At 35.3% G+C, this 22,307-nt stretch overlaps 1 protein-coding gene across 1 annotated transcript; it reads right to left on the bottom strand.

The window, feature by feature from the left end:
* Positions 1–14,976: 14,976 nt before the first annotated feature.
* On the bottom strand, positions 14,977–21,916 carry LOC127548946 (protein FAM209-like). The gene is made up of 2 exons (XM_051976635.1): positions 18,872–21,916; positions 14,977–18,104 (listed from the first exon to the last, which is right to left on the bottom strand). The coding sequence occupies exons 1-2, from the start codon at positions 19,118–19,120 to the stop codon at positions 17,844–17,846; spliced, it is 510 nt and encodes a 169-aa protein (XP_051832595.1). The 5' UTR covers positions 19,121–21,916; the 3' UTR covers positions 14,977–17,843.
* Between the last annotated feature and the right edge of the window lie 391 nt (positions 21,917–22,307).

Here is a 22,307-nt window from a genome sequence, read left to right as displayed (position 1 = left end):
ATTGGAGAAGTAGTATTAGACAATGACAGGGCTGGGGCTTGTTTCTTAATGTTGAAAAGGTAAACAGCTGCCTCTCAGCACGGTGTGACCTTAGGTTAGTATCTAACCAATTGAAACTCACATCTAAAAGGAACTGGGTTTTTTGTTTTGTTTTGTTTTTAATAGAAGGGTGAACAAAAAGGGACAAGGTGAATTGTAACTTGTTATGATTCTATTGCTTAACCCTTCAGTGTGTCTCCCTAGTATCTACAGGATGTAATATTTCTTAATCTGACAGAGAAGTTCTGGGTCAAAATTTTAAAATCAGCTTTGTAAATGGCAGCTTGACCACTTTTCCAAAGCAGAATTACAATCAGGCCTTTTGTGACTTAGTTGGCATAAGTCAGCTTCCTGGGCAAGGTAGGCAGGAAAGAAAATCTTTGATATTTAGCCTAGCCTGGCAGCAGATCCTCATCTTCTTGGTGAAAGAGGGAATGCTATGGGTCTGTCTCTCCTATCACTTTTCTTCTCAGCTCCACTTCACAAATCCCATGTTGGACTCTTACAATTGACCTTCTTCCCTCAAGTTTCTCCCTCCTAATCCACCCTGCACCCAACTGCCAAAGTGATGTTTCTAATGTGTAATTTAGACTACTTCAAACCATGTTCAACAAATTGTAGTGGATCTTTTTGCCTTTAGGACACAATACAATAAGAATTTATTAAGTACTACTATGGTAAAACAAAGGAAAAAAATCTGGGAATTTGGTGAATGTGAGCCTATGGATCTTGTGATTAGAAGAGCCACATTTTAAGTTTCCTTGACACAGAGAGGGTTTGTCAAGAATTAAGGCCTCTTTTTTTTTCCCCATTCAATGATTTCAGTACAACTCTTTGTGACCCCATCTGGGCTTTTCTTGGAGAAGATGATGGAGTGGTTCACCATTTTCTTCTCTTCATTTTGCCGAGGAAGAACTAAGGAAACAGGGTTAAGTGACTTCGTCAGGATCACACAGCTAGTTAGTGTCTGATGCCAGATTTGAATTCAGAAAGAGAAGCTTTCCTGACTCCAGGCTCAGTACTTGATCCACTTTAAAGTCTCTTAGGTCTAGCTATTATTGCCATAAATGCATACTATAGAAAGACTGCAAGAGTAAGAGCTAGAGAATTTCAGGCTCATATAACTAGTCAAAAGGCAGGATCTAAGCTCAAAAGAAGATTCAGTTAGGGAGGAATAAGTTGGTTTGGTCTGCATCTCTGGAGAATAGGCCAGTAGGAGGTCAGTGGTCATAGTAGTGGTCAGTATCACCAGCAGCCAGAGAGCCCTTTGGCTCCCAGGACATCCAGTTATACCAAAGTCCATAATTCAGCCTTGATGTAATGAAGAAATCATATGGAAATCTCACAGCAGTTTAGAAATCATATAAAATCATGAATATGAACCTAGTAGGCTTTGTTTTCACTTTGAATATGGTAAGTTCAATTCAAAGTATTCAGCCAGTGTTTTTTGTGTCTTTTCTACTTGTAAGGGCTAGGCATTGGGAAAGGGAATTAGATTTAGGGGAAGAAGTTTAGATGACAAGGGTAACCGTAAAGATAGAGACTAGATCTGATGACTCACTGGTTTTGAGAGCTCAGGAATGAGGAAATTCCCTTTTTCAATGCACATGAACACCTTCCTTAAAATTTTAGAGAATTACCTAGATGGAACACTGAGGTACATTACCAAATCATACAGCTAGCATGGATCAGAGGTAACCCATAAATCTGGCTTCAAGAGTGGCTTTCTATTATTCCATGGATGGGGAAAGGAAGTAGGGTGGAGTGCTAAGGTATGGCGGCAGAAGGACACACAAAAGATACACAGTCATCCCTTGACATTCATGGGTTTCACATCTGTGCTGATAATTAAAAAGGAATTTTTTTCATGGGCTTCACATCTGTGCTGATAATTAAAAGAGAATTTTTGGGAAATATGCTACATACTTTGGAAAATTGCAGATGATTCAGATATGTAAAGAAAACCAAAAAAATTAGTTGTCATACATAAATAAATACTGTCTATTATAAACCAGGTTTTTTTTTTTTTTTTTTTTTACCATTTATCACCTTAAGTATACCTATATACATTTATTTATTTAAAAGTTAAGTTTTGTTAAAAGTTTTAGCATGCTAAATAACTTTGGGCTTTGCACTCTTTGGGAATGTCTCCTCTTTGTCTCTACCAGCCAAATTCAGGCACATGATTTTCTTTAGCAGAAATTGTTGTATCTTGTCCTTTTTGTAGAAGAAATTTGTGAAGCAGTTGCAATAGCTATGCCAGAGCTTCAAAGATTCTGCATAATGCACAAGATACTAATCTCTCTCAAGTAATAACTGCAACTTATTTTATGGGTGCAATGTATTGTTTTATTTGTTCTGCGTATTAAATAATTGTGATCAAAATTATTAAAAAATAAAGATTTGGGGTGGGATCTAGAGTTATTCATAGTTTTTGACATTGGCAAGAGTCCTCTAGCCCTAATGCCTGAGAATGTCGACAGATAAAAACTGTATAAGATTTATGTACCCAGTAGCTATATTGAAGAAGATAGGAAAAGATAGAAAGGAGGAAGGAAAGAAGGGAGAATAACAGGAAAGAGAAGGAGAGAGAAAGGAAAGAAAGATAAAAGAAAGAAATGAATGAAATACTTTAAAAATACATAGAATAAAGTAGAGGGAAATTCAGAAAATAACACAGGTAAGCAGGATTTGGTATTGCTAAGTTAAAATGTGTGTGTATGTGTTTGTATATTTATACACATATGCATAAATACATATAATATACATATATGTATGTACACATTTATAATACACATTTTAAAAGTCAATAAATGTAACAGATGAAATGTTTCATTCAAAACCCTTCTTTTCTGGCATTTTTTACATATGAAAATGTTCATGTTTGTTGATAATTTCTCAGTGATAATAAAGTTAAAATATTGTTGAATTGGATTGGATTGCACCATTTCACTGATTTCTTGTCCAGGCTGCCCAAGTTCACACTCAGATTGTATCATCCACATTGTCTTCCTTCCTCTTATGATTCCTCTTGGAGTGTTAGTGACTTTAGGTTCTTAAAGCCATTCCTCAGAGATTGTCCCGGAGATGGGCTATGTGTCAGCCATCCAAGGACCAACCTAGCTAGCTAAGTCTAGAGAGAATCCTCACCAAATGATGAAATTTTTGGCTATAGCATCTCATAAAGACCATCTCTCTAATGTCTGGAGGAGGGGAGTTTCCCTGCCCTGGTGAAAACAGCTCCTGTACTGAAGAAACCAGGGATCTTTTATTGTTTTGAAGGATTGTCTTAGATATAAGTCAGTCAAGCTAATGCAAATAATTTTGAAAGGATTCATGGAAGAGACAGGAACTTTTAATCTTAATCAAAACACGCCAGTTATAAGCCAATTCTCTCCCAGACTTTTCTGTGTGCAGGCTCTAGATTGAGCTGATTTCAGATGGTTTGTGATGCCTTTTGGGACTGTCTTATACTGTCCTCAAATGTTCCTGGGGATAAGCAAGTTGTGGGAGGAGAGTGGAAGGAAGCAAAACAAATCAGGCTTCCTCTGAAGTTTGGCTGAGAATCACAGAATTCCAATTTAAATTCTTTTTGCTTGTAAGCCACAGCTGACTTAATTTGCCTGGTGAGGAGGCAGGGAGGTTCCAGCAGCCTCAGCTATTGATCTCTGTGGGAGGCTACTTCACTTTCTAGCCCTGTGGTAACTTCTGCCTGTTTTGTCCCAGTTCTGCCCTCTGGGGCTACATAGAACATTCAAATTCCTTGTTCTCTCTTATTTGGAGCCTGCTGTCATTTCCACATGACAGGTTTCCAATAATCTTCCTTCTGTTTAGCTAAATATTCGGAGCATGGCTGAGAGAGCTCTGGGTAAGATATGGCTTCCAGACACTTGCTATTCTGGACACTCTAGGTTAACAGGGGTCAGGTAAAGGAAAGTCTGTTTTTCCCAGTGTGATGCACATGTGTACATGTTTGTCCCATTAGGAACTTCATTTCCTGTAAGGCTCAAAGCTCCAAGATTTGGGCCTTCAAATTCCTGTAGAAAATTGAGCTAGCTAAGACTAATTTCATAAGGAGATGGGAAAAAAGAGAGAAAAGAGGAACTACAATGGAGAAATAGCAAAAGCATCTTGACTCATTAAGCTGACCAAAACCAGAGCCAAGGAAATACTGGACAAACAGGCTACTGGTCCCACTGTGAGAGGATGAACTAAAATAGCTGCCAAAATATTAATGGTACTATTTTCTCTAGACAAGAATCTGGGGGAAAAGGAAGCTAAATTTCTGGATTATGTTGGGAAAGAAGAAATTAGAATTATACTCATGTGAGTTATGGTTGTTGAGATGATTTCTAAGGTTTGTTTCTTTTTCTTTTCCAGTTAAAGTTAAACTTTAAAGTTAAAGTACCAATGCTAGTTGGTACTAGCATATTTTACGTTATTCCTATTTTCATGATTTATTGTTTCAATGCTATAGTTTGTCCAGGTTTTTTTTTTAGCATTATAATATCTATCTAGATCTAAAATGATTTTAGAAGTTCCTAGTTTTATTCAGGGGCTCATCAATTTAGGTAAACTTATTTCCCAAAACCTTCACACTGAAGTAAGTAATCTGTGGGAATGCCAGGGTAGAGTGGAAGAAAATAGGGCACATGTAGTAGTTTTTGGCAGCTCATTTAAAGAGCATTTCATAGCTTCAATATACTCTGATGCAAATTTTATATTCTTCTATTAATGTAACTATTTAAAAAGCTAATCTATTCACTGCCAGAATGAATGAGGACAATCAGCCAGACCAAATTTTGAGTATCACAGGCTATTTCTACATTATATTGTTGGCTCATTTTGACTTTATAGTCAACCAAGACACAAAAGTCTTGGATGTGGACTAGTGTTAAGTCTCCTTCATTCTGTGCTTGTATAATTCCTTTTTTTCTTTCCTCAATTTAAATGTAGAAGATTAGCTAAGGCTCAAAATCTAGAACTACTGCCTCATACTTTTCCCTAATGTTTCATACTGTCATAATAACTTGGGACTGCCTTATACGATTTTCAAACATGGTTTTAATATTCCCTTTGTCTGTGCTATAGGAGGCATGCTTCTCAAATTAAGGACAATAATTTAAATGAAAGCCCCCACCAATCTGCCGCATTAACATTTTTATCCACCTAGATGTTTACATTTAATGGCTTACCACAAGACTCTTTACTCAGCCATGACCTGTTCAATACTATTAATTGTCTGAGCAATCATATCTAAATGTATTATTACTTTACCTCTTTATCAACATAAAAATCCTTTTCCTATCCACAAGAATATTGTGAGAGACTTTATCTCAATTTCAAACACTTTATGCCTTTGATCTTCTTGGGTACCAGTACCTCACAGTACACAGTACATCATTAATATAATGAACCCATGTTGACACCTAATGATCACTGCTTTCATTTCCAATTGCTTACAAGTTATGTTAAAAATGTTTGTCCTTTTCATTTATTCATTTATTACACAAATTAAGCAATACCTGTTTACAGAGCACTTTGCTTGTAGAAATCCCTTGTAGAGATGCATAGTTTATATAGATGCTATTAAAGAATTAATGGTGATGGTAGTGGGGTCACTGTGTGTGAGAGTGATATTCTAGTGTACACAAGAACAGATAACAAAATAAGATTTTGGATTCAATTCATTTAGAGAACTTTCACCGTGGAAAAAGAAAGAATTATCTTAAATAGCAAGAGAATCAGAAGGACTTGCATCAGGTTACACACTCAGTATGAGTCAGGGATGGCTTTGCATTCAGATATTACTAACTCTAAGGCCTTTTCTCTATCCATTAAGTCATGCAGCTTCTCAGATTATTATAATAAAAAAAATATCACAAGTTCATTGGAATGATGGAAAATCATTACTAAACCTGTGGAATCAGGGAAGATTTCAGGAAAGAAGTGGCAGCTGCATTAGGTTCTAAAGACAGGTAAAGTGACATGATAGGCAAAAGGGGAAAGAGGACATTTCAGGCATAGGGAAGAACATAAAAAAGGCACAAAGGCAGGAAAGGACAGGAACTTTGGGGGAAGAGAAGAGAATAATACAGTTTGATTAAGGGAGAGAATAAATAGAGGGAAGAAATAGAATAAAAGACCAGAAAGTTGTAATGTTAGAAAAATAGAATGTTAAAGTATTTATTAAAAGGCTACTATGTCATAAACTCTTTGTTATAAACTCTGGAAATCAAATGGAAAATGGAGTTCACTAACTGGGCGAGATGATCCAATATAGGAAAGTTCAGTTGTAGTACAAATGGTAATAGGTAGGATTAACTATAACTAACCTGAAGGCCTAGTCAGACAGTCCTTGGGAAGGAAAATTGTGGTGAAACAAGAGCAGAAGATGGGCTGGAGTATTGGGGAAAGGATCCCAAGCTGACCAGGTAGTTTCCTCCCTTTGAGACTTGATGTTGGACATTCCATTACCATTATTACCAGATGGTGGAAGAGTCCGAATGCTAAGCAAAGAAGGTTTTGGAGTATAAGTAACATGACTAACATTGCATCATAGAAACTTAAATTTAGAGCTAGAAGTCTTAGATCAATGAATCTTATTCACTCATTTTCTTGATGAGAAAAATAAAGTCCAGGGAAATTGTAATTTGCTTTTAACACTAAGAAAGTTTATTCTTCCAGTTTGGTGAATAAAAGACAAGAGGTTAGGAAGAAGAATGGAGGCAGATAGACCTCTTATGGGCTAGTTGAAATAATGCATGTGAATGTTTAAAGCCTTTACCAGAATGATAGTTCTTGGATTAGAGGAGGATACTAGATATTAGAGATATTGCAGTATCATAAATGTTATACTAGAGTTGATGATATCTGACAGAAGGAAAGAGATGAGAGAGAAAGGGTTCACAGATAACCTGAAAGGCTTCAATATGAGAAACTGGATAAATGGTGCTATGGGCCAGAACTCTGAACTTGAAACAAAGGATTCTTACAAGGTACTAAGTGGAATTGATGAGACAATGGTTATCTGGTTTAGCATGGTGCTTAATAGTTCTCTAAGTTCAGTTTGATTGATTTAATCTTATAACAAATAATGATTTCCTAGAGATATAATGATTGGTTTATACTCAGTGTAGAGCATATAAGCTGGGAGCCTCAGCTAGATTCATTCAGAGGCAGAGAAGACAAGAGAACTGGAGGCAGGAGCTTAAACTCTCGGGAACCAAGAAGAGATTCATTTCTACCTTCAGTCAGGCTCCTGGTGGCAGGCTCTCCTCCTGCATTTTTTCCACTGAAACCAAGACTCTGGAAGGTCTTTAAGAAAGCTAACTGGGTCCCGGGAAAGGAAACAAGGCTTTGAAAGAGATAATAAAGGATTTGGACTTTAACATCTGGCTGTACTTGTGGTGATTACTGAACTGAAATGAAGACTGCCTCCAGAGGAGGCAAGGAAACCAAACAGAGAACATTACAAAAAGGTGCTACTACAGAGAGAAATAGAGAAGTCAGAAGGAGGAGATGGTTAAATAGGAAAATTAATTAGTTCAATTTTAGATATGTAAATTTGGAGTGTATTAGGACATCCAGGTAGAGATGGAAGAAAACAAGCACCTATTGTGTGCTAAGTACTTTTATATTCTCTCCTTTGAATCTGGAGGTAGATGCTCTTATTATTCCCATTTTACAGGTGAAGAAACTGAGGAAAATAGTGGTTGAGTGTCCTGCTTAAATTTACACAGCTAGTAAGTAGGTGAGATTTGATTTGAACTTCCTGATCTGATTTTCCACTACACAACTTAGCTGCCTCTCTTTAATTAGAGAAGTTATGTCAATAGCTGGAGATTTGGGTATGGAGATTAGAAGAAAGATTCAGATTAGGGGTATAGATTGGGAAGATCTGTATAGAAGAGGTAGTAGAAGCCATATCAGGATGGACTGTGTTTTAGAAAGAGATGTTTGTATGTTGCTCAGTTTTATAGATTTTTTTCTTTCCTTATTTTTGACCCTTGATATGGATTTTAAAATATTTTTTTCCTAATTACATGTAAAAACAATTTTTAACTGTTGGGGCTTTTTTGTTCATGTGTTTATTTTACAATTTTAAATTCTAAATTCTCTTCTATCCTCCTTTTTTTCCTCCCATCAATGAGAAGGCAAACAATTTGACATGACTAATCAACTGAACAACAATATATCTGCAGTCTTGCAAAATATATTTTGGAATACAATATGGAAATATATCTCCATATTAGTCTTGTGGCGAAAAAAACCCAACAGACCAAATCTCTCCCCTTCTCCCAAGAAAAATAAAATAACAGTATGTTTCAATTGCATTTTGATTCCATCAGTTCTTTCTCTAGAGGTAGATAGCATTATTCAGCATGGGTCCTTCAGAACTGTCTTGGATCTTTCTATTGTTGAAGATAGCTAAGTTATTCACAGTTGATCAGTTTTAAAATATTGCTGTAAAATGTATTCTGCATCAGTTCATGCCTTTTAATTTTCTTTGAAACCATGCTGCTCATCATTTCTTTTTTTATATATATACTTAAGAAATTTTATCTCAATTACATGTTAACAAAATTTTTAGCATTCATTTTCTCCCCTTAATTTTGAGTTTGAAATTTCTTCCATACTTTCCTCCCTCATTTACAGGGCATGGAATCTGATATATACACATGCAGTCATGCAAAACATTTATATATTAAACATGTTGCATCACAAGTCCTTTGAAATTGTCTAGGATCACTGTATTGCTGAGAATAGTCATTCTCAATTGATCATTGTACAATTTTGCTATTAGTGTATACAATATTGTCATTCACTTCACCTCACTCAGCCTCAATTCATGCATTTCCAGGTTTTTCTGAAAGCATCCTGCTCATCGCTTCACTTCTGAAGATCAGAAGTGATAGTATCAATCATATAATACAACTTATTCAGTGATTCCCCAGTTGATGGACATCTCAATTTTCAGTTGGTTGCTATCATAAGAGCTGCTAGAAATATTTTTTGTACATATAGGTTCTTTTACTTTTTTCTTTGATCTCTGTGGGGTACTGACCTAGTAATGGTATTGTTGAGTAAAAGGGAATGCAGAGTTTTACATCCCCTTAGGCATGTTCCTAATTGTTCTACATAATGATTTGATTAGTTCACAACTCCACCAACAATGCATTAGTGACCCTATTTTTTTCATGTCCCCTCCAACTTTTGCCATGTTCCTTCTCTGTCACAGCCAATTTGGTAGGCATGAGAGGTGGTGCTTCAGAGTTGTTTTAATGTACATTTCTCTAAGAATAATTTAAAACATTTTTTCATATGATTATGTTTCAGTTTCTTCTGAAATTTATATTTTCACAAATTTGACTCAGTTCTTTATATATTTGAGAAATAAGACCTTTATCAGAGAAAGTTGCTGTAAATCCTTTCCCTCCGCCTACTTTCCTGCTTTCCTTCTAAAACTTGGCTGCACTGTTTTTTTTTTTTTTTTTTTTAATTTTTATTAAAGCTTTTTATTTTTCAAAACATATGCATGGACAATTCTTCAATATTAGCCCTTGCAAAACCTTGTGTTCCAATTTTCCCCACTTCTCCACACCTTCCCCTAGATGGCAAGTAGTCTAATATATGCACATATATTGATACAATTATCTTGCTGCACAAGAAAAATCAAACCAAAAAAAGAAAGCAAAATAAAATACAAGCAAACAATAACAAAAAAGTGAGAATGCTATGTTGTGAACCACCCTCAGTTCCCAGAGTTTTCTCTCTGGGAGTAGATGGCTCTCTTTATCACTGAACAATTGGAACTGGCCTCAATCATCTCATTGTTGAAGAGATTCCCCATTCATCAGAATTGATCATCATATAATCTTGTTGCCATGTCCAATGACCTCCTAGTTCTGCTCATTTCACTTAGCATCAGTGCATGTAAGTCTCTCCAAGCCTCTCTGAAATCATCCTGTTGGTCATTTCTTACAGAACAATAATGTTCCATAACATTCATATACCATGATTTATTCAGCCATTCCCCAACTGATGAGCATCCACTCAGTTTCCAGTTTCTTGCCACTACAAAAAGGGCTGCCCACAAACATTTTTGTACATGTGGGTCTCTTTCCCTTCTTTAAGATCTCTTTGGGATATAAGCCCAGTAGAAACTGGCTGCACTGGTTTTGTTTGAGCAAAAACTTTTATATGCAAGGTAATCAAAATTATCTACTTTGCTTTTCCATAATGTTCCCTGTCTCTTGTTTGATAATAAAACTTTCCTTTCTCTATAAATTTGCCAGGTAGATATTTTATACTCCTCTAATTTACTTGTCTCCCTTTATGTCTAAATCATGTATCTATTTTGACTGATGTGAGATGTTGCTCTATACCTAGTTTCTGCCAAATTATTAATATACTTTAAAATATAATAGAACACATTAGTATACATTAAAAATGTTTTTTTTTTGTTCTAATTTCTCCCACACACTTAATGGTGTTTTTTCCAATTATATGCAAAGATAATTTTCAACATTTTTTTTTTTTTTTTTTTGCTGAGGCAACTGGGGTTAAGTGACTCACCCAAGGTCACACAGCTGGGAAGTGTTAAGTGTCTGACATTGAGAATCAGACAGGTCCTCCTGACTTCAGGAGCTGGTCCTCTATCCACTGCGCCACCTAGCTACCCCTCAACATTCATTTTTAAAAGATTGAGTTCCAAATTTTTTCCCTTGTTTCCTTCACTCCTTCCTCTCTAGGACAGCAAGCAATCTGATATGAGTTACACATGTACAATCATTTAAAATATATTTCCCATGTTAGTCATGTTGTGAAAGAAAAATTAGAACAAAAGGGGAAAACCATGAGAAAGAAAAAAAACAGTGAAAACAGTATGATTTGATCTGCATTTAGTCTTCAGATTTATTTTTATTTATTTATTTTTATCACAATTCTATTATAATTGTCTTAGATCACTGGATTGCTGAGAAAAGCCAAGTCTACCATAGTTGATCATCACACAGTTTTGCTGTTAACTGTTACGATGTTTTCCTGCTTCTGCTCATTTCATGCAGCATCAGTTCATGTCTTTCTAGGTTTTTCTGAAGTCTTCCTGCTCATCATTTGTTATAGAACAATAGTATTCTATTACATTAATATATAACTTATACAGTCATTCCCCAATTGATGGGTGTCCCCTCAACTTACAAATTCTTGACATCACAAAAAGAGCTGCTACAAATATTTTTGCCCATGTGGGTCCTTTACCCCTTTTTAATGATATCTTTGGATCTAGCAGTGTCACATTGAGTCTCTAGATCAAAGGATATGCAGTTTGATAACCCTTTGGGTATAGTTCCAAATTTCTCTAGAATGGTTGAATCAGTTCACAACTCAATCAACAATTCAAGAAATAACAGTTTCAAAGGATTGGAGAAGACTTGTATGAATTGATGCAGAGAAAAATGAGCTGAATCAGGATACAATTTTTGTCTTTTCTGTGTCCTCCTGAGTCAGCTCAGCTCTCCTTATAGTGCCCCCCACTATCAAAGGGGGGCTTCTATATGCATCATACACTTAGTTTGGACACTCAATCAGCTTTCACTCCACTGCAACTCAGAAGTTCCAAACTCAAGTGATCAGTTAGTCTCAAACTCCCTATAAAGTAGACTAAAGGTTTGTGCCACCATTCCTAGCATAGATAATTCTTGAAAAGGACATGATATCAGGAAGGTGATCTCTTAACAAGCAAGTGAACTGGACTTAAGTGAGGGAGGGCTGGGCAAGGTCCCCTGCCTCACTTTCCTCTCCAGAGCCACCTGGATCCAGTGGCCAGACAGAGATCAGGACGCCTGGAGAGGCCCTGGATGCGATGGAAGACCTTGGCCTTTTTAAGCTAATTTATTCAGTAGGTCTCAGACTGACTGAGGCTGCACCCATTCAGAGATTAAGGTAGCAAATGAGGCAAATAATCTCTTTCACCTAGTCAAGAAAATTATAATCTAATAAATCTGGGGTTCTGGCGCCAAAGCGGAAATGATTCAATCTGAGTCAATCAGGACCCAAGCAGTGACCAATTGGGCTTGGCCTAAGACCTCTTCGTGGCCAATGAGAATTAGAATAGTTTTGGTTTAAGGGCTGGTCCTTAGGAAATCTAGCCAGTAAACCCCCAAGATATCAGCATTGTAAAGAAAACGTCTTGACTTAGAAATCTGATTGATTCAGTGATGAAGGTGCAAAATAAGACCATTTTGAACACACCACAGAGAATTGTGCTTTGATTGATCATATATATGTTATTAAAGGTTTCACTTAGTTTAAGTAAATCCCAGACCTCATTTTAAAGCAACAAAAATCATGAATAAGCTAGCTAAGGATGCGGCACAAAGATTGATAAAATTCTTTTGTTGTCAGAGGTTCTTATTTATGGATTAACAGATTGCTCACCATCCATTCATCTGTTCCCTCTCTCCTTTCTCTAAGAAGGAAGGGGCTTAACCTGAACAGACTATAGCTTGTGTAAATAACCTGTGACATAGAGTGTCTTGACAAGGTAGCTCCATCTATGCCCTCATTTGTGAGAATTTGTCCTAGTTAGTCCAATTGAAATGAGTTCATAATCCTTGATGGAGATGTAGAGGTAATCCTGAACTTAACTTCTCTCAAGAGATGATGGAAACCATGGCTTGGGGGAAAAAGTGCCTGAAAGCAAAACAATTCTGCTTCTTATAATTGTTCTGGACAAAACATTATTAAGCATTTGTGCACAATTTTTGCAACCTAATTTCAAAGGCTCATACTCTGAATGCCAAATCTGCAAGGACACTTGTGTCTAGGTCCTTGATCCTAGACGACTCATATTTAATGTTTTAATCTGAGCTCATTAGAAAGCTGTTTGTATCATTGTGTTGGTTTCTTTATTTTAAACTGTTTTTTCTCTCCCCTCTAATTCATCTTCCAATTTCCTGTAAAATTGACATTCTTAAGTTCCAAGTGTAAACCATGTCACTACATTGCTCAAGGAGTTTTAGTGGCTTCTCATTACCTTTGAGATAAAATACAAACTCTTCTTTTTGGCATTTAAGACCTTAATCTGGCTCCAGTTTATGTTTCCATGCTGATGAGGCATGACATATTTCTCCTTTTTGTGCATGCTAGGCTGCTGCAGACAAACTGGAATACTTTACTATCCCAGGTCTTCTGCTTCTACCACATACTCTGGGGAAGCGACCTTTTCTTGCATCAGTTTTCTATTTGTAAGTGCCTATCTCACAAAGTTTTTGGTAGAATTCAACAAGTTGCTAGAGGGAAAATCTTAGTTAAAAAACCTCACCATTCCACATTGCTGAACATTTTTGAACTCTATAGTACTGCACAAAGTTGAGAATTTGGAGTTGTGCCATCTTATTGATTTAATGGTAACTCTCTCCTAACTCCTACTCTCCCCACTTACCAGCTGAAGTATAATAAGGTGTGCATGCATTTTTATATTATAGTGAGTTCATGTGAAATTGTCAAAACAAAATTCCTACTGCCTCCAAGATTACACGATACATTCAACGAAAGGGTCTGTGTGAGAGGCTTTGGTTGGAGGGGATTATGAGGCTGGTTTGAAAAAAAGTAACCTGGGAATCATCATAAAATAGTGATTATGATATTGGTTGGAGCAGCCAGACCTGAACTGACTCATGAGCAGACAAAGTAAATTGGCATGTGTTTTTGTGGACCAAAAATCTTAAGATTTAAAATTTGAACCAAATCTCATTGATACAATGTGATTAAAGTACATCACTTTGAAAGTTTGAATCTTTCCTCCACTACTACCCAAGTCATTCTGCCCATCATTTAACCTCTCTGAGCCTCCATTTTCTTGTTGGAAAGATGAGAATAATGAAGAAAAGAAAAAAAAATATTAAGTACTTACTATGTGCCAAGCACTGTGGATACAAGTACAAAAATTAAGACAGTTTTTGCCCTTGAGGCATTTAATTTTTCTTGTTTATTTAAAACTTAAATACAAAATAGAAAAAAAATAGGAAAAAAACATTGTCATATGCACAGTAGAACATCACAGGATTCAAAATATGTAACATAAATTTCCATTTCAATAAAGTATATATAATAATAGAAGACATTATATTCATAAGTGTCCAACTTTTCTTCGCTTCCTTGTATGTTTTCTTTTGTTCTCTGCTGTGCACTTTTTATTTTATTCTCTTTTCCCCTTTCCTTGCCCCCCCACCTCCCATGCAAGCAGACTGCAAATATAGTTATGTATACATATCTATATACACATACATACATATACATATGTATATACACATACATATAGATATCTTTTCATCATATACACATATAAAATATACATATTCACATTCATAAGATTGTCCACTGTTTCTATGAAGTTGGATAACATCATCCTTCTTAGGTATAATTTTTTCTAAAGACTTGTATGTTTTTATAAATTCATCATTTCTTATGCCATAGAAATAATCCAATCATATGCTATTCTACTTGTTTTGAATAGTCTAAAGCAACATTGACATACTTGACATATAATGTAGTTTGTCTATTTTTCTTTTTTGATTGAATTTATTTTAATTTTGACTTAGTGACCAATGATTACTATCCCTGTTTTTTTGTTTGGCTTTTTAAAATTTTTCCAAATACACGCAAAGATAGTTTTCAACACTCACCTCTGCAAAATCTTGTGTTCCAAAATTTTCTATCTCCATTTCCCTCCCCTTCTCCAAGACAGCAATCAATCTGATATAGGTTAAACATGTGAAAGTGTAAACATATTTCCATATTCATTATGCTATGCAAGAAAAATCATATCAAAAGGGAAAAAAAAAAGGAAAAAACCCAACAAACAACAATAAAAGATGAATATACTATTGTTTTGATCCAGTCTCCATAATTCTTTCTCTGGATAGAGATGGACATTACAAGTCTATTGGAATTAAGGCACTTACATTCAAATTTAGTATACACACGAATGGTAATCAGGAGGAGAATATTAAGGGATATTTTGGAGAACAAATTAAAACATCACTTTCTAGCCTTTGCAAAGCATTTTGAAAAATTTAAATTCTACATACATGTTAGCTAATACATACATATTATTGACTGATTTTGGTCAGGTAAGGGGCCAATTTTTATGACTGAAATCTTTTGCAGAGAGCACCTCTCTCTTTTTAGAAATATAGATGGTAATCTAAGGTTAATAATATAGCACTATTTGCACTTTTGTGTGTATTGTGCCTCATGATTTTATAACTTCCTAAAGCAGCAATAATATTTCAGTAAGATAGAATAAAAATGTACCAATATTGGAGTGGTTAATAAATCCCATTAAGAAATCTAGAGAAACAGCTGGAAATACAGATTTTTTAAAAAGTTTTATTAAAGTGTCAAGTACCTCACATGCATCATTTTATTTAGTCTTGCCAAGAATCCTGAGTAAGGCAACATTATTACGGTCTCCATTTAAATATATGAGGAACTAAGGGCCCAGAAAAGTAATTTACCCAAGATAAGGGATAAAAGAATTTGGCTTGGATTCCAACTTTATCTTCAGTGAACTTAAGACATTGGTTATCCCTTAACACTTCATATTCTAAACATGCCCATGTTTTTGTTATAACTACACGAATTTCAAATAAAATCTTGACATGACAGTAGACTAGATTCTTGAATCATATCCTCATTAAAATCAATTTACATGGGGCAAATTAACTCCAATAATATTGATTTTCACTTGAATAATATCTTCATCCACACCAACATGGAGAGAGAGAATATGACCAAAAAAAAAAAAAAATCAGTCTGATAAATTCTTTGAAAGGACATTACGTATTTTAGTACATCAACATCTAGAGACTTATCTACTCAGATCCAATTTAAGGCAAACATTAGAAAGACATTCTTATCAATCCAACTACACATATTAGCTCCATATGATTTTTGGCTGTTTCCTACAATCAAATCAATATTAGAGTCAGATTTGCAACACTTGAAAAGACCTAAAACAATGGGAATTCTCTTCATGTCCCAGGTAGCAAAGCAATTTTTAGACATTCCAATGAGGGACCCATTTCTCAGAACACATCACTTATTAAAGGGGACACTACTGCAAAAGACAACTGATACTTATTTTAAAAATTCCAATTATATATAAACATGAGAATTTTTAGTCTCATTGCTAAAGAATCTGTATTTTATAAATAATCCAGAAAATCCCACCACTCAAAAATAAGCTCTTATAATTCGACATATTTGGAATTTGGAATGCATTTTCTATCAAAACTTTATTTCCCTTTTACTGCCAATCTAATCTTGTTCAGTTGTTTCAGTCATGTCTAATACTTCATGATCCCAATTGGGGTTTTCTTGGTTCATTTTGTAGATGAGGAATGAAGCAAACAGGGGTAAATGACTTGTCCAGGGTCACATAACTATTTGAGGTCAAATTTGAACTTGGCTCTTTCTGATTTCAGGTCTGGCACTTCATCCATTGTGCCACCTAACAGGCATTACTAATTACAAAACACAAATATTAGCTGGTCTAATCACAAGGCTTTTCTGGACAACGATTTTGGAACCAAAATGGTATGGGGCGTTATAATAGATCAACACTGTAAATCTAAATTTTCAGGTAGCATACATCAAACTACATTCCTTTTTTGTTCATAATAGAAAGCATAGTCCCATATAGTTGTGAATTGAATCAGGATCAAATTCTCATTACTAATGCAAAAAGTGCTTTACTTTTCCTAAATCAGAAGACTATTGTATGTACACTTTGCCAAAATTTCCCCAAATTTTCAAAACTGTTACTGTTTGTTGCTTCTCTTAACAGTTTACAACCATACTATTAGCAAAATCCCTTTTTATAGTTTTTATGACGTTCAATATTTCAGAGGCTAATCATTTATATTCTACTGACAGAAAACGTGACTGCATTTTACTTCAGTGTAGAAACAGCTTTAACCATCCAAATGTTCTGAAATCATATTAACTTTATTAAGGTTCTTGTATCAGGTATTTATAAACAAATACACATTTGATAACTACTGACTTGGATGGAAATCTACTATTTAGCTTTCACAACACAAAACATAAAGGAGAAAATGATATCTTTAAATGCTGAAGTTTTCATGCTTATAAAATCCACTTCTAAGAAATTCTTTACACCATCAATATTAAAAGACAAGGGGCAGGAAAGAGAATTTTCATCTAATCTGACATTCAGACTCTTAGGAATGGTACGAAGAATTATAGCTTCATGACACATTCAGTAGGATCATACATTCCAAAACTTGTATTTGACCTTTGCCCAATTTTAATACAATTTCCTTAGAGAACATAAAAGCTCTTTATTTAGGCATCTGTATCAAAATCCACATTTCTAAGATATGTAACATTCGAAAAGAAATAATACTCTTCAATGACCACATATTTTTGTAATTGGAGAAGAAAAAAAGTTTATATGAAAAATTTTGCCCTTACTACAACTATCTTTTTTCCAGTAATTCCTCAGACCCAATTAAAATAGAAAAAAGATCATTATGCATGATGGCCAAGGAGAAAGTCTCCATGGGGAGAATGTGTTGACTACTAGCATAATTCCCCATTTAAATAAAAATAAAACCTAAAATAATCAGTCTCACATGACAGAGAAGTTCAAGTTTTTAAAATATTAAAAAAGGTATGAAATGAGGGAATTATTTTCTTGGGAATAGTTTATTAGTTTGTATAGTGTTTGTCAATCATTTGACTTTTTTTCTCTCTCTTACATCCAAACCAATCTAGTCAGAGTCATCTTCTCCCCATATTTCATATATCGTAATATTGTTGTGTGGATCTGAAGGGACCTCTGAGTCTGGAAGCTTGAGGGAATTACCAGTTGCCATGGCCACTTTGAGACTTCGCACTTTAGACACAAATGTCACCAGATCCATCTCCAGTTGGGTTAAGGTATTCAGTGCATAGTCTTTGTTAGGGGCAGCATTCTGATTTTTCTTTTGTAGAGGGCGGTACAAACAGTTTCCACTGTTTGGGTCCTTATCCTGTCAAAAAAAATGATTGAGTCACATACTTGGGGGTGGGGAAGGAGGAGTGAAGATCAATCTAAAATGATGGTTCTTGTCAAAGTATAACTTAAAACACACTAGCTGCCATTCCCTGCTCTTCCCCCTAGATGGCAGGATAATCTAAATATTACAGAATCATACTGTATTATAAAATGATAAATGTATATTATAGATTATAAAATTATGTAAATGTATATCATAGAAGATAATTATAGAATTATTTTCATATTGTTATTCAGTAGGAAAAACATAACTGTATTCAAATAGATGAGCCAATTTTCATCCAAAAAAGCTAATGCTTTAATTTTCCTGCCTTGTTAATGCCTATCATCTGAAGAAAAATCCAATCTGAAGAGTTTGTGTATTTGAATCTGCTTGTGTAAATATTTTTTTTTTTTCCGAGTTAGCTTCAGAACAAGGCCTTTGGATACTTTCTGCCAATTAATCACAGGAGAAATGATGGTTCCTTATGTTGTCAAGCTTAGAGAAGTTTAAAAGGGCTCATTTAATAAGCTGATTCCCACTGTGAGTTCTAAATGTTTGGTCAGGTTCTCTTCCTGACATAAAGTTATTTTTTAATCCAATGATTTCCTCGACACAGGTATCTTCCGTTTCCACTGACATTTACCTCTTCTGACACCTATATTGAAAATAAAACCTGATCAAACTCACACAGACCAACATGTGACACAAAATGTAAAGGCAACCCAATACTTCTCTTCCATTCAGAACTGGATCCTCACCTTATTTTTGTCACCTTCCCCTCGGAATCTTACTACAGCATAGAGCAGTCCAACAAACAACAGCCAGATCCATTTGCTCCCAAGCCAGCCTTTGGCCTGGTCAGATAGATTCTGCCTTATCCGAAAGTGGCCTCCACAAGGCACATCACCGGCAGGTTCTTTGGCTTTCTCTCTCAGAGAAGAGAACATAAAGGCATATCCTAAAGTAGTGCACAGCAGGAAGAACAAAAAGCATCTCAGCATATGCATGATGAGCAGAGAGGGGCGAGTATTTGCTCATGGTGAGTGTGTTTCCCCAGGCATCTGGGAACCTGAAAGCCAAGTTGTCTGAGTCTTTTGTGACATCACCAACTGTCTGAATCACCAGAATACATCACAGCTGCTCAGAGGATGGGGGGGCGGGGAAGTGTGTATATAATGGCCAATCCCACCAGGCCAGAGACAAGGGCTTAAAGAAAGGGGCAGGCAAGAAAGATTGAGCTGGATTAATCTAAAGGGGAATCTACTTCCCTGTTCCTTCTTTATATTGCCTGTGTTCTACAGCCTTGATTCCAAATACATCTTCCCATATAAACAATACTTTGAGTTCTAGGAATATGTCTTTATCATAGATTGCAAATTTTAAAAAAACTTAACATAAGACCAAACAACCTAGTTATATATGGAGTTGTATGCCAACGTGTATCCTGAAGTTAGGAATATTCTATACTAAGTCTGATTTGGAAAAGAGGGAACGACGTGAGCTTGTGCACATGCATACGTGGGCACAGACACATACACACATTAAAAAATGACTAGCAGTACAAGGTAGGGCATTATCAGGGCAAAATTGCCTGAGGGTGTTGATAAGGTGGTATAAGAATTAACAAAAGGAAAACAAATGACAGAGCAATCACAATAGAAAAAAATCTCAGAGCTGAGAAACTTCTGATAAGCTCTAAGTCAATCTATGTGTAAACAAGAATACCTCCTACCACATCTCTTGAAGACTTCAGTGATATCCATGAAGTCAGGGAGACTTCAGGGAGAAATAAGGTTGTAAAAAGGAAGGCTTCATAAAGAAGCTGGGAAATGGGACGTCTTGCCTATTTTTAGACAACAGATATATGCTGCTCCATGAGGGAAAGGAAGTAGCAGTGGATTTCATAAAACAAAGTTAAATTCCAACAAATACTCAATTTCAGAATTTTCAGTATTGGTATATATCTACTTATATAGAGTCAACAATAGAGAAATTATGTTTATTACATAAATTATTTTCCTTTCACTTTTACATAAGAAAAGTAAAAAATTTTACTTAAAAGAATAGGAATCCAAAGGAGTAAAACAAATGTTAGCTTATTGGTGAATATTGAAGAGCTAAGTCTAGAGAAGATAAACAATATTTAAGGATGTATTCATTTAATTAAAGCTTAGGTTCTGATTAAGGATTCTCTTCAGGAATTATACTTGGAAAGAAATACAATGATTTCAGATCTATTTCTGGCATGTTTCCTCCTCTTCAGTCACTAACCCAATTCAGGACTTCATCATTCCCTCCTCCCAAGCTATTTTGTTTTATTATTTTTTCAAAATACATGCAAAGATAATTTTCAACATTCACCCTTGCAAAATATCTTGTGCTCCAAATTTTTCTCCCTTGATAGCAAGTAATCCAACATAGGTTAAATATGTGTAATTCTTTTATACATATTTCCACATTTATCATGCTGCATGAATTACTTGCTGACTAGGTTAGGTGAGAGGTGAGAATTATTCTAACACAAGGTTTTACAAGGGTGAACGTTGAAAAAACTCTTTGCATGTGTTTTGAAATAAAAAGCTATTATTAAAAAAAAAAAAGATCAAAAAAGAAAAAAAAAGGCAAACAGACAACAAAGGTGAAAATTACTATGCTGTAATCCACACGTTATTTCCATAGTTCTCTGGGTGCAGATGGCTCTCTACATCTGTAAGTGTATTGGAATTGCCTTGAATCACATTATTGTTGAAAAGAGCCAAGTCCAACACAGCTGATCATCACATAATCTTCTTGTAACTGGGTACAATATTCTCTTGGTTCTATTCACTTCACTTAGCATCAGTTCATGCGAGTCTTTCCAGAAACCAGCCTGCTCATCGTTTCTTGACTCTAGAACACGAGCTTCTTGAGGATAGGGAATTTCATTTTTGTCTTGGGGTGCCTGGTTCTTAGCTTATTAGTGTTTCACAAATGTTTGTTGAATGAGATTGAAATCTTGCAGTCTCCTATTCTCCCCTACTTTCACTTCTCTTTCTCCTTTAATCAAGCCTAAGGAGTAGCACTTCTACATCATGCAGGAGTAAGAGTCATTGAAAGATTACCTAACCAAAGGAGTAGTAAAGCCTTTCATAATGTGTCCTCCATAAAGTGGTACAGACCTGGCTTTCCTGCCTTCCCTCTACTTCCCTATACTGCAGGTGCACTGGAATGCTCTTATTGTAAACACTCCAGAATTTCCTTCATCTTCTTGCTACTGAACATGCCATTCCACTACACTACTCTCCCCTAACAACTCCACTTGCTGTAATCTTACACACATCCTCCAAAATTCTTCTAAACATTCTCCCCTCTTCCACTAATACTTTCCCTTATTCCACAAATTATGGGATCTTTGAGTTCCAGGAGCATTCTCCCTTCTACTATAGAATTGTGTACTTTTAAGAATTGGAAATAATCGTAATCATTTGATTTCAAATTTCTCATTTAAGGAGAAAGGGGATGTGACTATACAAGAGCACAATACTGGCTACATAGTCAGTTTTGTACTTATCTCCCCATGTTTTTAGCTCATTTCCTGATTATCTTTTGCTCTGCATAGCATAGGCACATAGTGTTGCTGAAAAAGCTTATGACAGATGATTCAATTCAACTTTAGGTATGTAATAATTACAAAATGACCATGTCAGTTTGGGACAATTATGATGCTACCTTTAAGGAAACTGTATTCTATTGAAACTTATATCTGTGCATCAATAAAAATATTAACCAACTTCTACTGAAACAACCATAAAATGAAAAAAAAGAGGACATATATAATGTCTTTGAATGGAAATATACAATGAACCATATTAATGGGAAAATTTAGTATATGAAAATGATTTTATAGAAAAAAATTCTTATATGAAAAAGTAGTGTTGAACATCAAAACCATAACTAAGAATTAAGACCTTGAGAGGCCAGAGATATATCCAAGTAATAAGGGGCTCTTCATTTGATTACACTAATCTGATTTAGATAATCCCAATGTCCTAAGACATCGCCACCCATTACATTAGAGATCATTAAAAGATTGTTCTTTTCACCTTATTTGACCTTTCACTCTAGCTACATTTTATATACAGAATACTAGTATCAAACTATATTCCTTCTATCTTTAAAGTCACAGATCAAAGACATTTTTTCCTAATTACTTTA

Source organism: Antechinus flavipes, chromosome 2 (genome assembly GCF_016432865.1).
Source record: "Antechinus flavipes isolate AdamAnt ecotype Samford, QLD, Australia chromosome 2, AdamAnt_v2, whole genome shotgun sequence".
Taxonomy (NCBI): domain Eukaryota; kingdom Metazoa; phylum Chordata; class Mammalia; order Dasyuromorphia; family Dasyuridae; genus Antechinus; species Antechinus flavipes.
The sequence above is the reverse complement of the archived record's forward strand: the minus strand, read 5'-3'. Positions and strand labels throughout refer to the sequence as shown.